General features: G+C 40.3%; 3 protein-coding genes across 8 annotated transcripts; 2 read left to right on the forward strand and 1 right to left on the reverse strand.

Moving 5' to 3' along the window:
- Nucleotides 1–368: 368 nt before the first annotated feature.
- Bap170 (Brahma associated protein 170kD) lies at nucleotides 369–16,160 on the reverse strand. 6 transcript variants are annotated; one of them, XM_066298462.1, is made up of 19 exons: nucleotides 15,403–16,160; nucleotides 15,248–15,341; nucleotides 11,946–12,043; nucleotides 10,992–11,143; nucleotides 9,310–9,528; nucleotides 8,043–9,254; nucleotides 7,423–7,639; nucleotides 7,272–7,370; nucleotides 7,125–7,206; nucleotides 6,023–6,268; nucleotides 4,079–5,132; nucleotides 3,092–3,277; nucleotides 2,755–2,972; nucleotides 2,499–2,674; nucleotides 2,281–2,446; nucleotides 2,063–2,224; nucleotides 1,176–1,238; nucleotides 768–859; nucleotides 369–707 (listed from the first exon to the last, which is right to left on the reverse strand). In XM_066298462.1, the coding sequence occupies exons 1-19, from the start codon at nucleotides 15,492–15,494 to the stop codon at nucleotides 593–595; spliced, it is 4,743 nt and encodes a 1,580-aa protein (XP_066154559.1). In that variant the 5' UTR covers nucleotides 15,495–16,160; the 3' UTR covers nucleotides 369–592. The 6 variants fall into 6 exon arrangements, with proteins under 6 accessions (XP_066154559.1, XP_066154557.1, XP_066154555.1 ...); XM_066298460.1 differs by having other exon boundaries at nucleotides 6,092–6,268; nucleotides 6,813–7,206; XM_066298458.1 differs by having other exon boundaries at nucleotides 6,813–7,206.
- Nucleotides 16,161–16,654: 494 nt separating this feature from the next.
- LOC136347848 (zinc finger protein 593 homolog) lies at nucleotides 16,655–17,681 on the forward strand. Its single transcript, XM_066298189.1, has 2 exons — nucleotides 16,655–16,912; nucleotides 17,235–17,681. Exons 1-2 carry the CDS (start codon nucleotides 16,823–16,825, stop codon nucleotides 17,538–17,540), a joined length of 396 nt encoding a protein of 131 aa, XP_066154286.1. The 5' UTR covers nucleotides 16,655–16,822; the 3' UTR covers nucleotides 17,541–17,681.
- Nucleotides 17,543–18,896, forward strand: Slimp (Seryl-tRNA synthetase-like insect mitochondrial protein). The gene has a single exon (XM_066298179.1). It carries the CDS (start codon nucleotides 17,543–17,545, stop codon nucleotides 18,884–18,886), a length of 1,344 nt encoding a protein of 447 aa, XP_066154276.1. The 3' UTR covers nucleotides 18,887–18,896.
- Nucleotides 18,897–19,084: the final 188 nt, after the last annotated feature.

The following is a 19,084-nucleotide window of genomic DNA, read 5'->3' on the forward strand; positions in this document are numbered from 1 at the left end:
TTTGTTTCCCCCTGAAAGATGTAAAATCAATATTTGATTCGCGTTCAAGCAGATAAACTGATGAATGAAAATAATAAAAATATTTTGGCAAAATTCATTTATTTTTATGTTTAGGGTCAGTCAGATTTAGGTGTATTACATAGACAATGTTTGTGATACGGAAAAACGAAACACAACTGAGAAGAGGACATAGTATGTACCCATGTAGAAGACGTTCGGTATCCCTTTTGTTCATCTTTACTCCTGAATAATACTGACAAATAAATAAGCAATGAAACTGCATTTTTATCACATGTAAGATTGGATTTTACACATCCAAAGATACATAAATATTTACAATCATACCAGCGAAAATAAATTGCACGGAGTTATAAAAAAACAGTTTAGTGTTTATTTAAGATTAAGGTCCAAACAATTCGCTCAGTTTAGAAGCCTTTCATTTACCTTAGTAAATAATATAAAAATAACAACGGGCTTTTAACCTACTACACTAACATTTTGTACATTTCATTAAATAATTTACACATTTTTTCCTTAACTACCACTATCTATACACGATTCACATTCACGCCTTTTCACTCTGACCAACAGGTCACCTGTGGGTCGTTCCATCGTTTATGTCGTACAATACTTGTGCTATGGTTCTCGAAGATTCTACGTTACTCAATGCGATGTTTGCCAAGTGAGACTCGTACGATTTTAAGTACCTGTAACCAAAAAAATCACCAAAATGTTTCTTTGCTTTCCTATCCGCTTAATCAACAAACCGTTTACAATGGCTGCTGTAAATCACCAGATTGCGCAGGATTAATGAAGCTGTTAACCGTATGCTTTTGGTCACTGGCCCTTCATTGTCGTCCTGAAATAAACGCATTTATGTGACTTCTGGAGACAAGCAACTTCATTGGACATCAAGCAAATAAAAGAAATATCAACTATTTTCAAAACATGCGAGTATGCACCGGGGTTCAAGAACACTTCTGGCAAAATAAACGACATTAAACCTTCACCTAATAAACTGTAATTTATTCAGAAAGCGTACTGGAACAATAACTAGCACTAGAACCAATCTTGGGCAAACTGAAAAACAACGTTAAAGCAAATTATTGAAAGCCACAACGGGAAAACACCGAAACTTAAAAAAGGATTAGCTAAAGTGTCGACAAACGCCTCACCTGATCTTGAGGTGGAAGCTGAACTTTTATTGTTGTAGTACCACCATGCTTAGGGGTTTTGATCTAAGTACAAATTAAATATTGGTCAAGACAAAAATGTAAGGCAAGTCGAAGATATAAAAGCACTAGTCTTCGGCTTTAATCAAATATAAATAACGTGTTTGGATGTGTTTTATTTTGATGTGAACGTTTAGAAAATATTGGAATCTCGCAAAGTAGGTTTTGATATTCCACAATTTCTTGGGGAAAAAAAACTGCTGCGAGTACTTTATGATGGTATGCAGCTGAAAGAGATTACGTCTCGGGTCAGTGTTAGGACTATTGAGAATTTTGGATATGATGGAATATATCGCTATAGATTGGTTTCGTTGTCCAGGCTGATGTGGTTTTATGTTGAAATCGTGCCCGTGTTCGGCTAAAATTCCCTTTGATTGGTATTGCAGGTTTGTAAAGGCAGTGACTATAATATTACAAGGAAACTACATATAAACTGTACTTTGATAGAAAGGTTTTCTGTATGTCTTGGCGAAGGAGACGTTTGCTATGGTGATCGAGTACCTTCTACCTTTTCCAATATACTTATACTTACATTCAACAATCAGTTTTTAATAAACAAGACAAATAGCGATGTAAATAGAATTAAAATAATTTTTTATCTGAAAAAAAGGGAAAAAACTAGAGCTTATATTTTCATGGTTTTACATATACTCAAAACAGCTTTGAAGCGTGTCGGTTAATTTTTACTATTGGATTTTAGCCCCAATTCTCAGCACCGAAGGAACTATGAAGGAAACGGTTCTGCAGCAATACAATAATCAAGTGAAAAAAGCCATTTTACGTATTTTTTACAGTTTCTTAATAATTCAAACGTATTATTTATACCTCACCTGCAATTCCTTGGGGTTAACAAACTCCAATGCGTGCCTTTTAATGGCATGAAGGGCTGCATCCGGCGCATACCCGGGATGCGAGGTTGGAGACGCTGGAGGCGGCTCCACGTTTATGCCCTGCGAGATTTTTTTCCGTCTTACTAAACTATGCTTCATAGCCTGAAAAGTGTCACAAATCAGAAAACTTTCGCGTTGAAGCCATACCGATCTCGTACCTCAACATTACAGTGTTTGTCGTGCAAATGTGTCATCAAGGAAAACCGTTTGCGCTTCAAGGAATCACAGCGATCCCACTGACAGATGACCTCCTCGTCACCTTGAGGACAGTGAGCTTCGCATGCATGCATGTACACTTGATTAGCGGATTTGAATTTCGTGTCGCTGAAAGTATAAATTTAGAGTAACTTTTAAATCACAAACTGTGAAAACTTACATGACACAATCGCCCCACTCGCAGACGTACGGCGTGGTAAGGTCCCGAACGATCTTGATTTTCGGTTCTTCCTTAACTCCATTACTCAACGAGGAGGAGGTGGACGTTGTACTCAAAGCTGGAGAGGGTGCAGGAGTCGGTCTTGCGGACTTTGATTGCTGGATGTTGTTTGATACCTTTAGGGAAAAAATTAACTATCAACGCAAAGTTACTTTGTCGATTATTAATTAAGAAAAAAATTAGCTAAATGTCTTACAGAAGAAGATTGGGCCACAGGCCTAGGAACTTGAGTTACCACCACTTGTTGCCCCTGTGGCGTAACAACGACTTTTTGATGGTGGGTGGCAGAACCCGTCGGCTGCTGCTGTAGGATAATTATCGTCTTCGAGCCAACGCTTTGGCCCTGCTGCGCCAAGAGAACGGTTTGGGGCTGGCCGTGGACCACTGCAGTTTGAGGCTGCGCCACAACATAACCTGATACGCAACAAATTTTTATCACTCTCTCTTTCATAAGAGTTCCCGAGTTTTATAAATGTATATTTAAATGGCCAGTTAAGTTTCGGTTTTAACATAGTTCGTTTGTGATAACGTACCTTGCGAGGAATTGGTCTGAATAACGTATTGTCCGCTTTGGGAGCTCTGTACCAGCTGGACCTGACCCTGAAGGCCCTGCGACAATAGCAGTTGCCCCGCGTTTGGTTGTATTAGAACGGATTGTCTCTGCTGCATTCCTGCGTTTACAATTACTGTCTGACCAGAAGCGGTTTTTATCGATGTTCCTAAGAGCAAAAATTCAGTTAGACAGTGCTAAATGTACTAAAATGGTATGAATTTCATTGTTGCGTTATTAAGAGCCGTTTTTAAAAGCTCTGTACGTAAGTGCCTAATCTATTCATAAAATTGATTACAAAGGACAGAATTTCGTCGCATATTCTTAAAACTTTTGGAGTTTTCGAACACCTTATTTTGATATACAAGGGTTTCATAACCCCCAAAAAAAGAAATCGAGAGGTATTAGATCTGGACTCCGGGCCGGTCAGTTAACAGATCGACCCCGTCCAATCCAACTGTTAGGTAATTTTAAGTTTAAGTGGTCCCACACGTCGTAAGGAAAATGTGCCGGAGCTCCGTCATGCTGAGACCACTTTCTTTGGCGGATATTCAACGGAACGTTTTCGAGCAACTCACGAAGTATGGTTCAATAACTCTACTAGTCGAATCAATATCAGTTCTCTATTAACGTGTGGGCTGGTATAATTTCCAATTATGCCAACCCACACGTTCTTAGAGAACTGATGTTGGTTGGACTTTTTAAATGTTTTATGAGGATTTTAGTCGCTCCAAATATGACTATTACGGCTATTAAAGTAACGTTCTATAACAATAAACAAATCAATGAAATACGAAACCATGAGCATTATTTAACATTTTTAACAATTTCTTTGTCTTGTGCCTTTACGACTCATTTCCGAATATGTTTATGAGGTAAAATGACTTAACTTATCACCCTTTATAACTTCCTAAAATTTGGCAACATGTTCCTGAAACACCCTGTATATAAATACAAAAACTGTACTGACCTGAAGAAAATACCACCTGCTGGTTAGTGGTGTGTATCTGAGGTTGCGAGACGATGATTTGTCTCGGTTGCGACAACAGCACCTGCTGGTTATTGTCCACTATCAGCTGCGGTCCTGACTCGACGACCGGAGGATTCGGAGTTTGCGCCACCTGCATCAGCTGCTCCTCGTCCTCATCCTCCAAAATATCCGCAGCAAAATCGGCAAACAACTTGGCTGCTGCAGTGGACACAGTGGATGGTCGGTCCTCTCCGTTAGATGACTCCGCAGGATCGCTACTGCCATTTACATTGGTCAGCACATGAGCTTTCTTGGCGTCGACCTCCGAAATATCCTCCGAAGCTCGGCGTTTCATCCCCTGTTTCATTTCAACAACACCCTCTACTTTCATCTCTTCGACTTCCATATTAACTTCCTCGACCTCGTTCCTAACTTTATCCCTACTTAAAGCCTTCTCGATGTGATTCTCCAACAAATCCGACCTGTCGGAGCTCAATTTCAGATCTTTACTTAAACTGCCGTTCAATAATGTCGGACTCTTATCGAACTTTTTCTCCAGCAAATCTGCCAGCCTAAGTGGCTTGTCAATACTTATCTCACTACCAGGATTTTTTACAGAATCTTTGGAATCGCTGCTCTCGTTCAGTGTCTCTTCGACTATCGGCATACCGTTTAACAAACCCTCGAAACTGGTCAACGAATTGTCGTTGTCCTCAGTTGAGGAGACGATGCCCACTGCGGCAATGCCAGAGGTAGACGAGAGGGAGTCACTGTCCTCGTTCACTATGGGCGGGGTTTTCGCTTTGTGGTTGCTTAAAGGCGCCAGCGGTGGAGGTGGTGGTTGCGGGGGCTCTTTTTTACCCTTAATGGTACTCGCGAATTGAGTGGTTGAAGACACTGAAGGGTCACCGACGTCACTGTCATTAAACAACTGTCGCACCCCATTGATTCTGTGCATTTTTAACGCATCCAATCTACTTTGGTTTTTCGGTTGGGGGATGGGTTCCGCGGGAGCGACGTTCTGTTGCGAAAGGAGTCTTTGGCGAGCAGCCACCTGAAATCAATTTCCACTTAAAAATCTTACAATTGATGAACACCTATGAAATATATTAATAATTATTATTAATATTATTACGTCAAAAAGCAGTTATGTAAATACCTACAATAATTATAGATTGTAAAATTAGCAAGTAAAGTGGACCCTTTTTCTAACGACCTAATTCACACATTGGAGTTATTTTTTAACAACACCCAAGGTTTAGTTGTAGGTTATGAAATTACCATGCTATTGACTACACATCGAGAAAACAAAGCGTGGTTAATGATACAGTGTGAACAAGAAAAGAATATATATAATATAATAGTATTTGTAGCTACCGATACAGTTGAGCGGTGAACGGTGGAGTGGAAATAATAAAATATTGAAAAAAATCACGTTTTTTTCATTGAATTTAAGTTTAAATCAAATCTGCAGCTATTGCAGTTTACGTTTACGCTCGTGCTTACCTTGGACACACTGTATAACAAATTGTTACGGCTTATATATTACACTAAAATACTGAATAAGATAATGATCATCAATCACGTGTTCAATTTGTACTGGAAAAAAGGGTGTTCAATGTTTAGATTACTACTGGTTGTAAAAAAGTTCTTAGTATAAACATGTGTCAAAAATTAAGCGAGATTTCTAAAACCTCCAAAAGTAGTCAATTTGCAATATGAACATGGCAGCCCCTTAATGCTCTCTGGGAAACCTCAGAGATTGGTTGGTTTCTCACGGAGCCATTTGCTCTGGTAAAGACAGTTAATACCTAATTCTATTTCCTTTCAATTGATTTCTTGGCAATAATCTAAATTTTAAAGCCTAAAATACACCGGAACGCATTTAGACGCGAGCGCAATAGAGAAAACAACAAAACAAAAATGCTGGAGTTAGTGTGTTACCTGGGCTACATTTTGGCAGTCTGCGGTGGCAATCTTCATGCTCACTGCCGGCAAGCATGCATCGTTTACCTTTGTTGCCAGTAGGCTTTTAATTAACGAACTGCTATTACTCTGTCCGGTTTGCACTAATTGGTAATCCTGAGTTTCCAGCTTGAGCGGCGCGGCCGCCAACGGAGTCACGCTCGTCGTCGACGACGAGCTGCCGCTACCAAGAAGCGCGTGGCTCAAGTGGGGATGAGCCATGGCCTTGTCGGGTAAGGGAGAAAAGTTAATACGGAGAAAACTGGGAGAAACTTTTGTATCTTGTCATGCCAGTGTTGCAATTTATCGTTGAAGCTATAAACAGTGGAATAACCTGTGAACTTTATAACTCCAAGAACAAATTGATTTAACGAAAATAACCACATAAAGTCAAAACTCAAAGAATTACGAATTTTGTTAGTACAAGGCTACTACGTGATTAAAAAAATATTTTTAAAACACCGACTTTTCCAATACGAAATCTGCTCAAACAGATACCCAGTAAGTCCAAACAAACAAGAAAACCTACCTACCACATTATACAAAAAAAAAAAAAAAAAACAAAAAAAAAAACAAACAAACAAAATAAACACAATAGGATCGATTAGGTTAGGATAGAAAAAGGCTCCACTGTTATCCTATAGTCCAGGTATACCCCAAAAAGAAATATTCGGCAAAAAAACCTTTTTAGACTTCTGCAAATTTATCAATGAAAAATAATCGATTCTCTTCCCTTCACCGACGTATTCCGCTTTACAAGGACTATTACCTGACTCTTAGAATCACTCGGAGCGACCAGCGTGGAGGTAGCGCTCTCCCGTGGCTTTGGTGGAGCGCTCAACTGAGCTTTGAGGATGGGGGATGAAGGGGACAAAATGGTCAAAGCTCCTTCTGGCTCCGCCTCCACAGATAGTGGCGCCGCGTCGCTTTTGGCGGCGAGAACCGGCGCCACTTTCTGTTTTCGGCGCACCGCCGACTTAGGCTGCACCGCTAAAGCACCGGTTCTCGAAACGGGGTTGAAACAGGGCTTGGGGGGAGAAGATGAGGGGGGAATGTTGAGTTTAAGGGGTTGGGCGCGCACCTTGATTCCCTCGTAGAACTGGGGATCTCCGGGATTGGCCGGTTTCATTGGGTTCGGGCCCACAGTTCCGCCGAATACTGATCTGCAAGCGAACATACATATACTCGAATTTTCCACGATGTCCGTGGGAATCATAAGAAAACTCACCGTACACATCTGGGAAAGTGCAGCGGTGAAATGACTCCACGCCTTCCAATTTGCGAACAGGAATTTAAATAGTGCTTATATAACTCCTGATGATCCACCCTGAAATAGTTATTAGTAAAATAAATCGATAAAGGATTGAGATGTGCCTCACTTGTTCCCGGCAGTGGAAGGTTCGTAGGTGGCTCGCAGCCATGCCAAAGCAAACTGTTCATTTTCATGGATGGCTTGCTGATGGGCATGTTGTTGCTGAATCAACTGCTGTGGGGTCAAAGGTTGGACAGCAGGAGGGGCAGCAACAGCTGGTGTGGTGGTGGTGATGGTAGGAGCGGTCAGGGTTATGGTTTTGGCTGCTGCAGACACCACCCCATCTATAAAAGTTATTAATAATTTTAGAACCGAAATGTCTCTAAGTTTGGAATTTTCAGCCTTTACGCGGAAGTAGGTACAATGAATATGAAGCGATCAGTAAAATTACAACTAGACATTTTCAAACAAATTTGCTTTACATCCATACCATTGGTTGCAATGATTATTTCGATAATAATTATGGAAATAATCAACGGTAATAATAACTAATCCAATTGGCTGCAAAGCAGATTTGCTTGCAAATTTCCATTTTGTAATTTTATTACTTACTTTATATTCATTGGTCCGAGTTCTGCGTAAACACTAACAATTTTAGAATATAAATCTATCCAAAAAATATTTCTCAGCAATTACTAGAAGTATTTCCCAGAAATTTTATTCTTTGTAACAGTATCTGTCTCTTACCTGTTTTGGTAGTAACAGCCACTGGTGTAGCTAATATTCTCTGTGGAGCGATGGTTACATTCCTAATTGGAGTGGTGGAAATGTTGGATATAATTTTGACAGGCGTAACACATGGCGCTGGGGGTGGACTGACAATCGCCGCCGAAAGAACGTTTGTCACTGAATTTGATACGTGCGTCGAGGACGAAGTTACAGCGGTCGGTTGTGGAGAGGTTTGAGGAGAACTTTGTTGCTGTTGCAATGTCGCCTGCGTCTGAGATTGCAGTTGACTTCCCGAGGGAATAGTCTCCACCAGTTTCATCCCAATACACGCCTTGGGTCCGTAACTTTTTCCCTCCACAGTTACCAGTGACACTAGAGTATCTATCACCCCATGGTTATTCGCTATAAAGTTACAAGCCCTTTCTCCAAGGGACGACAAAGAGTACAAACATTCTAAAGTGTAAATTAATAACATGACATCGTGAATGGTGAGAAAGGAACAGACTTTGTTATATACAGTTGACTCTAATGACCGAATAAGAACGTCTTCGTTTTTCTCGTTTTGGCTTAGTTTATTTAATACTTCTACGGATGACAGACAAGCGGCGCGATCGTCGCTTTGCAAGTTCTTGCTGACAATCTTCAGTAAAAACGACGCGATTAAGTCGGTTTGAACGTCCTTCAGCTCGATATCTGTGGCGATGTTTCCCAACATATCGAGCCCTAACGTCTTCAGCGCGTTCCACTGCGAACAGCAGCACAATAACAAAAACCTAATAAAGGCAGAATTTTTTGTCAACACGGCCACGTTGTCTTCGATGAAACAAAGATTCCGCAAGATGGTCGCGATCTGCAGTACCCGCTGCCCGATGTAGTCCTGAGTACCCAAAGTTCGTCGCAAACAAAACAGCTCCCGATCGCACGAATCCGATTTGAACTTGACATACTTGGGTAGCTTTAAGCTATCCTCAAAAATTTCACATTCACTGTCCATATCACACACATTCTTCGCTGATTGTTCGCTTGGCGGTAAATCTAGGCCGGCGTATTTTAAAAAATCATCCTTTAACAACGTATCACAGGGTTTGTCCTCTTCCACCAGAGGGCAGAACTTAGTTTCGTTTGTGAGATCCAAAAATTCGTCCGATTCGAGCACATCACTCCAGAAGTTATGAATCGGCTTTTTTCTTACTTCGCTATACACATACATAAACAGTTGCCGCAGAGAGCCTGGAAAAAAAATTCCCCCATTCCCAATCGTTCGAATTAGACTAGAAATACTTACTGTAATTAAAAATTCCCGCATGACCTAGCAGATAAGTGACGATCCTTGGATGTTTCTCTAGCTTTAGATTGTTCCTATTGTCGTTGGAGAGTAACGTGCAGACGTTAATCGCGAAATCCTGTTCATTAGGTAGAGGTGATATTAACGAGAGGGCCAATCTATCGTAGTCCGAAGGTCGGTAAATATTTGAATCCAAGTGATGCTGCTCGCGTTTCTCGTCTGGAAGGAAATATGGCATCTTTACCTCGACATAAAGGCGTTTAAACAAATTCATTTCAATCCAATTAGATTAACAAAAACATTTGAGAAAGAAACTGTGTGATACAAAACAGAATATGTCTGCTTTTCAAGGCAGCGCTAATCCCGCGGCTAATCCACTGTACGTACAACATCGCTCAAAGTCTACGACCCACTCATTTTATGAGAAATTTCTTGGTTATAACGAGACACCATGCCCTTTTCATCTCCCCTACATTTTTTTTGCGGCGCGCCACTGATTAGTTTTTAAAAACCTGAATTGCTAGTTCAATAACGATATTCAGCTGTACACCACACCAGCTCATATCTGATCAACAATCAACGTACTTTCAACGTTTGCATCAGACTAACTTAGTCCCCGCTTTCTGATACTCAATTTAGCGATTTAGTATATTCCTGGTGGCAGGTTAACATGCTCAGTCCGCTCCTGGATTGAAGTGTTTTTCACTTCTGGTGTCAATTTCATCAGCGCTCCACATCTGGCGGGGCGGGTGCCCAATCCCGACCCCGCCAAACCAGAAAGGGCGAATCAATAAACGTCTGTGGGCAAAATGCCGCGCCGTGGCAACTGACAACCGTCGGGCCGCTGCTGTTTACACCTCAGATTCGCGACGTTGCCATCAACTAGAAGAGGGAGGGTTATTGATTTGGTTCAATCATGTTTTATTACCCGAAAAATTGCTATGCCACAAATCGGAATTTACCGCACAAGCACAATAATTTAAGGTCTATCCGCAACCAATAAGATGGATAAAACTTCCGGGTTTTGGCTTATCGAACGATCTGATCGGCATTGTGCGGTTTTACAGCTAGGAAATAAGAGCGAGTCTTTGTTGGGTCATTTCTTGGTTTCACGAGGATGTCGCACGCTGCATCCGGCAACGTCGTTGAACGTCGCTTAATCACATCATCGAGTTCTCGCCCGGCGCTTAGCGCTTACCACCACCACCTCCACGCAATGACAAAGCGTCTGGTTTGCTTTCGGATTGCCGATTTTATCAAATATGCTCGGAATCCGCACTCGGGCTGCTTAGAGGAGCAGGCAATTGACCCAATCTCGATATTCAGTCCCCACTTTCATTGTTTGATATCCGTTGCCTATCGTGAGAGTTCGCCGAGAAGCGCCAAAACCTTTATCTGCACATTCCAACGATGTTTTGGCAAGATTGTTTTAAATATCTGGATTAACAGAAAATCAATACGCCAGCCAACGATTAAACCCACGAGTGCAATTTAGAACGGGAGGGTTTTATTGTTGGGAGGCTATAAAAAGACCATATGGCTTTCCACAATGTAGTAATGGCCTATTTATACCTGCGAATTTTTATATTTATTTGCTTGCTAGGGCTACTTATTCGAAGCTTATTTGGCACGAAGAGAACGTGGTTACTTTGTAGAACAATAGGGTTAGGTCGGTTTATTACCTGATACATTATGTTGGGCGTAAACATAGGTATGAGGAACAGCGTGTAGCACCCGCGCAGACCAACGTTTATGTCTGCTCTCTTCGTCGTCATCGCTTCCTCTATCTCCATCTTCACCCAGAAAGTGAACTTTTTCCCAACGGTCCAGATACCTAAAAATTAGAAGGGTTTATGAAATGCTGAAGGTTCTCTTAGCTTCGTTCCTATTGTCACAGAACACCGTCCACATTGTGAACGCGCGTATCTTAAACTGAAATTCGAGCGATTTCGAGTTTTTGAGAAAATCAAACTCCAATTGCTGAACCCGATCTCTTCCACGACAACATCCATTCCTTCATAAAAATTTCGATGCGATATTCGAAGCAAATCGCATTTTCTATTATTACCTGACAGCAGCAAATGGGTGCCAATGGTGAGCATATGAAACCGAATGAATGAATGTATGAATGAACGAAAAGCAACGACGTTTGTGCAGTGGCGGTACACACGGGCTATACGACAGTTCGGCGATGCAACCGGCTACTACTTATCGAAGTGACACTGACCTAGTCCAAGTTAGAATGAGAAAGACCGCGAACCTTTTCGGAAGAGGGGAGGGGGGAAATAGGCGCCGGCGACCACGTGATTTTGTTAGTCACCGGCGGCACGAGGGTGTTCTTTGCTTTGGCGGTTTAACGCTCCTCTAGACTCAGTCTCTACAGTATCGGTCGGGGTGCCAAGCCGACTGGTCCAAACTTCGATAATACATATACAGTTAGCAACGTGCGACCGCCCGAACTGCCGCATTTCGGTTCAGGCAGCGTGTGAGATCCATGAAAGGAACGCTTCATTTAAGCTCTCACTTTAGAAGTGAATGGGGGTGAGACATCACCCTTTAAAGAAAACTTCCCGGATAGAATACAATTGGAATAATTCAAAAATACAAACGGATCGTTCACTGGAATATGCACTCACCTTAAGTAAATTTGCTTGAGGGCGACAGATGCGTTAACGCAGGAGGATGGGATCTTGAAATGAGGCCAAAAATTGTTCCATAGGTTCTTCGAGTTCACCTGCAAACATATAAATTTTTAATATGTATAAGTCACTCATTGGCAGCCTCAAATCCTGCCTGTTTTGACACGTCGTGTATCGTCATAGCGTCCACACTACTTCATCTATTAATAGATAATTTGACTGTCGAAATCGGCCATAAGGGACCTTGGGGAAGTCCTCAGAAATCGAATCTAGGTACCAGGTACACCTAGCAGAATACCGTAGGACCGCGTCATTAACGAAATTTGAGGAGTTTGAAGCAGACAAGGTTTGTTAAAAATCACGAGTTTAGAAATTCGACATAGCTGTTGTCATTTTTTTAAGGCAAAAATGGCGCGAACCTGCAATTTTAAATGGGGTACTCTGTATTTTTTACATTTTTAATTGAGCAGATAGTTCCCGGCGGCACCTTTAAGCCAACCAGCTGGTCCAATAGGATTTTCTGGACATCGTCGCTGCATTACAATCTTCTTCATCATCGGGCACCTACGTAACAAGCGTTTTCAAATATACAACGCCTTGGGATAGCTTTCCTCCTGCAATGTACTGTGGCTTTCGACAAATAGACGAATTGCCCATTGCAAGGAAATCATTTCTGCACGTGTAATAAAAAGCAAGAAAACCTTGAAATTCGCCTACAGAAACATATGTTTGACTTTTAATGAGCCATATCTGGAGCCGGCAACGTTGCTGCGAGCAATTTTCAGTTCATCAAGTTCATCGACCGTTGGAAAACTCGTTCTGAATCTGAGCTGCTCGACGACAACATTGAACATTCGCTGCTTGTTGTGAATGCTATACATACCATCAAAGCAGCTATGATACAATGTATCATAGGTGCCAAACGATTCAAAACGCGAAATATACGTTGATATGCAGGAAGGAATTTGCTTCATGCATAAGAGAGAACGAACTAGTTTTGTTAGGGTAGATGACCATACACTTGTAGAATCAATAAATTGCAGCACTATGGTGGTTTTCCAACTGGAAACGGTCAAGAATGCCACCACGCCTTCAATCGCACCTGTGAGTGTTTGAAGCAATGCAATGTTAATAGAAATAATTACTCAAGGATGGAAAAATAAACGCAGTAGCTATGAAATGGGAACAATGTCACAATTTGATTGTTTAAGGTCAAATTATTCATGTTTTGTTAACTTTAACAAGCCAATGTCTATAGAAACGACAAAACGAAGACTGGAAATAGGACAGATTGTTGGTTTCCATGGAAACTAGCCAGATGTTACAGTTAAAACCACATCAACAATTTGGTACCAAGACCGGGAAAATTTTTCCTGACACGATCATCACCGCTTCCCCTTCTGTTTTCTTCGTTCAGCACTCAAATGCGAGTGAAAATCCAAATTTTTAATGTTTCCAGGCCCCACTGTCAGCGTTCATCACGGGAGGACGCCGAGTCAAGATCATCACCGAGCACCCTCCGTCACGCGGCTCGTACGCTTTAAAGTGAAACTCTGGTTGTTTAAAGACGTAACCGAATTTACGTTTTCAAAAGACCACGTAGTGGTGTCGCAGGCTTTACAATTGTTAGTTAACAGATGCCTTCGCCTGTCGTGTGTTGGCCGTCGATAGAGGTTGTCCCGCCGTCGCGGCGAATGATTGCACCACGAGCTGTAGGCAACTCGGTTACAATATGATGAGAACGGCGGGACGGTGAGGGAACAGGGGCGAAACAAAACAGTGAGACAGACCCTGACCTAGACCAAGCGGCGGCACGCGCCACATTATATGATACAGAGGATGGACTGACTACCTCCTCCCCAAGACGGCGAGCCGCAGGCGCCTTCACGCAATCAAGGAGAGATAACTAAATGAGGAGGATTTTTGGAGTCGTTGGGAAGGCGATATTAGACGAAATAACATAACTATTAATTGATAAGTGAATTAAACTGTAGAAAACACTTTTGGCTATATTCGTGGTTGACCCTGTACATTACTAATTATTGAAATATTGCCGTATCTCGACCAAAACACCCTGTACAATGACAGTCCCACAGGGCCTGGCATCAGGAAAATATGTGAAGTGCGTGGGATCTTTTTTGAAAACAGAATATCCCTGCTTGGGTTGTTGTTATGATTCAAGGTTCTTGGTGTAATTTATAGTTTACTTCGTTATTAGTTATCGATGTTTTAGTTTATATTTGATCACAGGTCACGCAGTTAGGGTTCTGTTCTACGTACATATCTATTTAGGTATTATTACATATGGCCAGTTTGGAGCCCTATTATTTCATCGTTATTAATATAAGCTAATTGATATGGAAATAGAAAACCGAGTTTCTGGGCAATACCCAGGGAAATTTAATGACACACGAGAATGCTAAATATGTATTAAAACAAATTAAGAAAGTGAGTAATAAATCATAACCTTAAAAGATACTTCATGTGGAGATTAGTTGCTTTCTTATATTTACATTTTGTCCCCCAGAGGCGCTTTCCAGTTGTAATAAAGGACTAAAGTAACATACTCTCTGAGCCTTAAATCCACAAGTGCTCAACACCTCTAGCTGGAACAACTTTTAAAAGGAAAAGCACAAACACCAAAAACAAGGTTACAAAAAAAAAAAAAGAATTTTTCTCCTCTTTTTATTTGCTCACTTAGTAAATACATACTAAAAAGGCTTGAAATACTCAAAAGTAAACACATGGCAATGATCTGCCATACACATAAAAGTACTTTCAACCCCAAAATATCAGTAGTCACTTAAATGAGAACAGGCAACAGAAAATTGGAGTGCTTTGGATTCATAAAGCTATGAAACCAAACTAAACACTTCCGAACTGTTCAGAACTAATCACAATGCAATATGGAAAATAACCCAGATGTCACACTCCTTTTGGAACTTGTCTATGGAAATTCATTTGCACATAAAACTGACCACACAATAATTTCCCTCAAAATGGTTTCTTATGGTGAATCATAAAATTGTGCTTTAAGAAGGGACTCAAACACCAAAAAAAAAAAAGGTAAATAATTAAGATATTTTCAAAAATGAATCACAAAATTTGTAGGGCATAACATTACTTCAACTTTTCTCTATCCACCTCACTATACTCATGCCTGGAAGGTATGAAAAACCGCCAATGCAGAGTTTCTATGACTTGCTTTGCAGTCAAATCAACTAAATGAAATAAGATGTCACCATCACCAATCATTAATATTTACATAAGTGCACATTTAGTGTTATGTAAATTCTTACCTTAATCCAGCCCCCTTCAGCTGTGATCAGTGAATACAGCAGATAGAGGTCAATCTCCTTACCTCCAAGGGTAGGGCACCGTTTGAAGGGAGTCCTAGAAGAAGTACCCATTGTAAGCATACTATACACATAATTGGGGTCTGGATGATCCTTACCCCCTGACCTCATGGAAGTGTCGCAAATCGCGAAGAAAACTGTCTCTTTCCTTGGAGTACGTGGCCTCGTCTTTCCCGACAATTTCGGCCATCGCGTCGATGGAAAAATCCAGTCAAATTCACGTCGAGCCCCGCGGAAAAATTACATGTACGGGTACGTTGGTCGCGATTTCGAAAAGGAAAATCCACGACGGTCCGAGGAAATCTCTCATTTCAGTTCGTTTTCCAGTACATTTAGGGATGCTCGAGCTCGTAGTCTTTTACCATTCAGCAGGCAGTCGACTCCCTGCTTGCGCTACCTATCGCGACGTTGCACTCACTCCGTGCGCAGCCAGATACATCGCGAGCGCTGCACTAGACGCTGCCTCACTCACGGCTATCGCTCTACCAAAAAAAAACACCACTTCTCCGGCAAATTCGGCGCTTTCCCTCAATTCCGCCAGCCGCTTTTTCCGGATAAAACACATCAAACTGGCCTTCGTTAACCCATGATGCCTGCCTTGAATCCTTACAACATGGCTGCCGGTCTCCGTTATAAGAACACACACCAACCGAATGTACTATTCACAGTTCTGGCTTCGTCTAACGAACTAAAACACTGAAAATCAGAACAAACTTTAATTTACACAATCTAAATTTCGCCGCACTGATCAATCTCTTTTAGAAACCCAATTTACTGGCCGATAAGTCCGATTAAAAATACACAAACATTTGACAAGACAAACTTGGAAGTTCAAACGGCGAGAACTTTGACTATCGAGTAGGAGTAGGATATTGGGATTTGCGGTTGCGCCATCTAGACGCATGTCTCGTCAAACTTTCCAATTCAATAATATTTTGCTTGTATTGTTATTTAAAAGTGTATTATAAACCTAACAAAAAAAAACGAAAAATTAAGCAGAATGCAGTTATTTTTTAGTTTGCTAGGCGGCTTGAATAATTAAGTAGTATTCACGAAAACGTATAATTGCAACGGTTCTTGTTAAAGGTGACATTGCGATCTCTGAAATTTAAGCCTCGGCTACTGCACTTAAGATGACAGCACTAAATAAGTAATTATCTAAAGGAGATATTAAAGCTTTCTGCATTTTTAAGTAATTATTTTTAATATCTATATAATTGTATTTTATCTTTTTATTATTCATCTGCACTACTGCCGTACAACTATTATGTACTTATTACGAGTTTGTTAATGAGATTAAAACAGCACCACTAACAACGTTGCCAGATCAAAAAATCTTAACTTGACAACGTGGAGAATTCGTATTAAAATGGTGACAGAGTATTTCTCGTGTACTTTATTTTGATTTCTTGTTGCATACAAAATACACATTTTTTCGCCTTATATTTCCGTTTCTTAGAAAACCGCATTTTTCAATTTCTTTAATTAACTTAGAAGTACATTCTAATTGTTAATGTAATGGTTTATAAAAGAAAGAAGTATAGTTCCGGAGACACTAACCTCAAAAAAAAGTACAGAACTAAGCGGCGCGTGAAAGATCTGGATCAGGTAAGCATAAAAATTTATCAGATGGGCCTTCAATTGAAGTTAAACATAATAATATCCGGGTCAATCGCGTTCAGCGCTCAAATCTCGTATTTTCCTAACAAGTAAACTCCTTAAGATTACGTTTGCACCCATCCTTTAATATTTAAATATTTCATGTTTTAATCAGGTTAATCAGATGCTGCATTTGAAGTCTAATGAAGCTCCTGTTATAAAAATACAAGAGGCAGATCATTGAAGTATTTTGTGTTTTAAAAATAATGGTTAAAGGCTTTTTTACATAAAACAAATTCTCATATGCTTAGTTGCCACTCGTTTATTCCAGATTGATGAGGACTTGAAAGAGGAGAATGCCAAAGAGCTCCTAAACCAGGAAATTGACTTTGATAAGCCTGGAAACGCCCAATTTTATTGTCTGCACTGCGCGCGATATTTTATTAATAGTAGTGCACTTCAGGAGCACTTTAAAACCAAAGTTCACAAGCGAAGACTGAAGGCTTTGCAGGAAGAACCATACACAATTGAAGACTCAGAACGAGCTGCCGGACACGGCAGTTTTTCACAGCCTTTGAAAAGAAAAATTGAAACTCAGTGTGTGTTAGAAAACAAAAAGCAGAAAATTAATTCATAAAGATGTTACGACAGGTTTTAGCTTTAAGAATTATTATTAATCGCCAATTTTCTTCGGCTCTTTATGTGACTGGAGATAAAGCACATAAACAGTTTGCTGTTTTAAAACCAATCATAGACTTTGATGACCAGTTGAAAAGTAGGAAAGACTGTTTAATTGAAAACATAAAAGCCCGTCAATTATCCATTGATTTAAACAAGGTTGAAGAAAGATGGAATTATTTCAAGGAAATTGAGAGAAAAAAAGAGATTTTAGAGGAAACCAAAGCCGAAATTGGGCACAACATATCGAAACTTATGAAACTGGACAATGATCCAGATTTAGAAAAGGAAATTGAGAAACTAAAGATACATTTAAGACTTGTAAAAGATGAGGTAAAAAATTTGCGAAATTTAAGTTATGCAGTTGAAGAAGGAGCAGCTTTACAAGTACTAAGTTTGCCGAACGTTTTACACCCGAAAACAACACAGTGTGAACTTGAAGTCTACAGATACCTGGAAAAATCTGACACAAGAACTGAGAATCATGTTGAGATTGGTAATAAGAAAGGATATTTTAAGTTAATTAATCACATGACTTGCTACTTAAAGTCAGAAGCAGCTCTATTTGAGTTGGCAGTTCAGAACTATTTCAGCCAAGAGCTAGTTAATTTAAATTATACTCAATTCTCTAATTCTGATTTTGTAAAGAGCGTTGTTATCGAAGGATGCGGTTCAGACCCCTCTGCATGCTGGGATGGTTTAACCTTGGAAAACATACACTGTATTCAGAATGAGGGCAGTAATAAGTTGCACTTAGTAGGAGCAAGTTCTCTTTATTCTTTCATGGCCTATTTCACCAAACACTTTGTGCATATTACCCAGCTCCCAGTCAAGGCCTTTTGCGTTGGTAGGAAATACAGGACGGTGCAAAGCACTAGCCCCAAGGACCTTTTCAACTTGAGTCAATCATCTGAAATCAGCTTATTCAACCTTTTGTTGGACGACGATATTCTAGAGAACATGGTTGATGAAGTAGCAACTTTATACAGACAATTAGGACTGCATTTTCGGCTAGTTTTAATGCCTGCCAATCAACTCAGCAAAGCTGAAAGTTTACGTTTGTCGATACAAATGTTTTCAAACAGTTCCTTGTCCTATGTCGAAGTGGGTTTTGTGTCTTTTTATGAGGATTACCTTAGTAAACGGTTGTTATTGAGTTGCAGTCAAGATAGAAAAGGAAAGTTCCCTAACGTGGTAGGTGGGAGTTTAATTAATGCGCAAAGGGTAATTGGTTGTGCTTTAGAAAACAATGTCTTAAAGCAGAAGCCTTTGTTAAATGATTTTTTGTCTAAATACATCTGTTAGGTTTGTCGGATTTTTTTTTGTTTTATTTCAAATAATATAGGGCAGCTCTCAATCAATGGAAAGTAAGTTCCCTTTAAGATACTACAATGAACCTTTCATTTAATATTCTTGAGTGTACAACAGCCGCAGATTAACGCGGTTCAACAGGCTATGTAATCGCCTAGCAAATGAGCGCTTTAAGGGTTTTTATTGATACTT

Source organism: Euwallacea fornicatus, chromosome 30, assembly GCF_040115645.1.
Source record: "Euwallacea fornicatus isolate EFF26 chromosome 30, ASM4011564v1, whole genome shotgun sequence".
Lineage (NCBI taxonomy): Eukaryota > Metazoa > Arthropoda > Insecta > Coleoptera > Curculionidae > Euwallacea > Euwallacea fornicatus.

Coding starts and splice junctions, on each gene's coding strand:
- Bap170 (XM_066298458.1), bottom strand. CDS start 15,494: ATGGCCGAAATTGTCGGGAAAGACGAGGCCACGTACTCCAAGGAAAGA. Junction 5,133..6,022: donor ACTGCCAAAATGTAGCCCAG/GTAACACACTAA, acceptor AATTGATTTCAG/GTGGCTGCTCGCCAAAGACT. Junction 3,278..4,078: donor GCAGGTGGTATTTTCTTCAG/GTCAGTACAGTT, acceptor TTTTGCTCTTAG/GAACATCGATAAAAACCGCT.
- LOC136347848 (XM_066298189.1), top strand. CDS start 16,823: ATGGTTTATAAAAGAAAGAAGTATAGTTCCGGAGACACTAACCTCAAA. Junction 16,913..17,234: donor GCGTGAAAGATCTGGATCAG/GTAAGCATAAAA, acceptor CGTTTATTCCAG/ATTGATGAGGACTTGAAAGA.
- Slimp (XM_066298179.1), top strand. CDS start 17,543: ATGTTACGACAGGTTTTAGCTTTAAGAATTATTATTAATCGCCAATTT.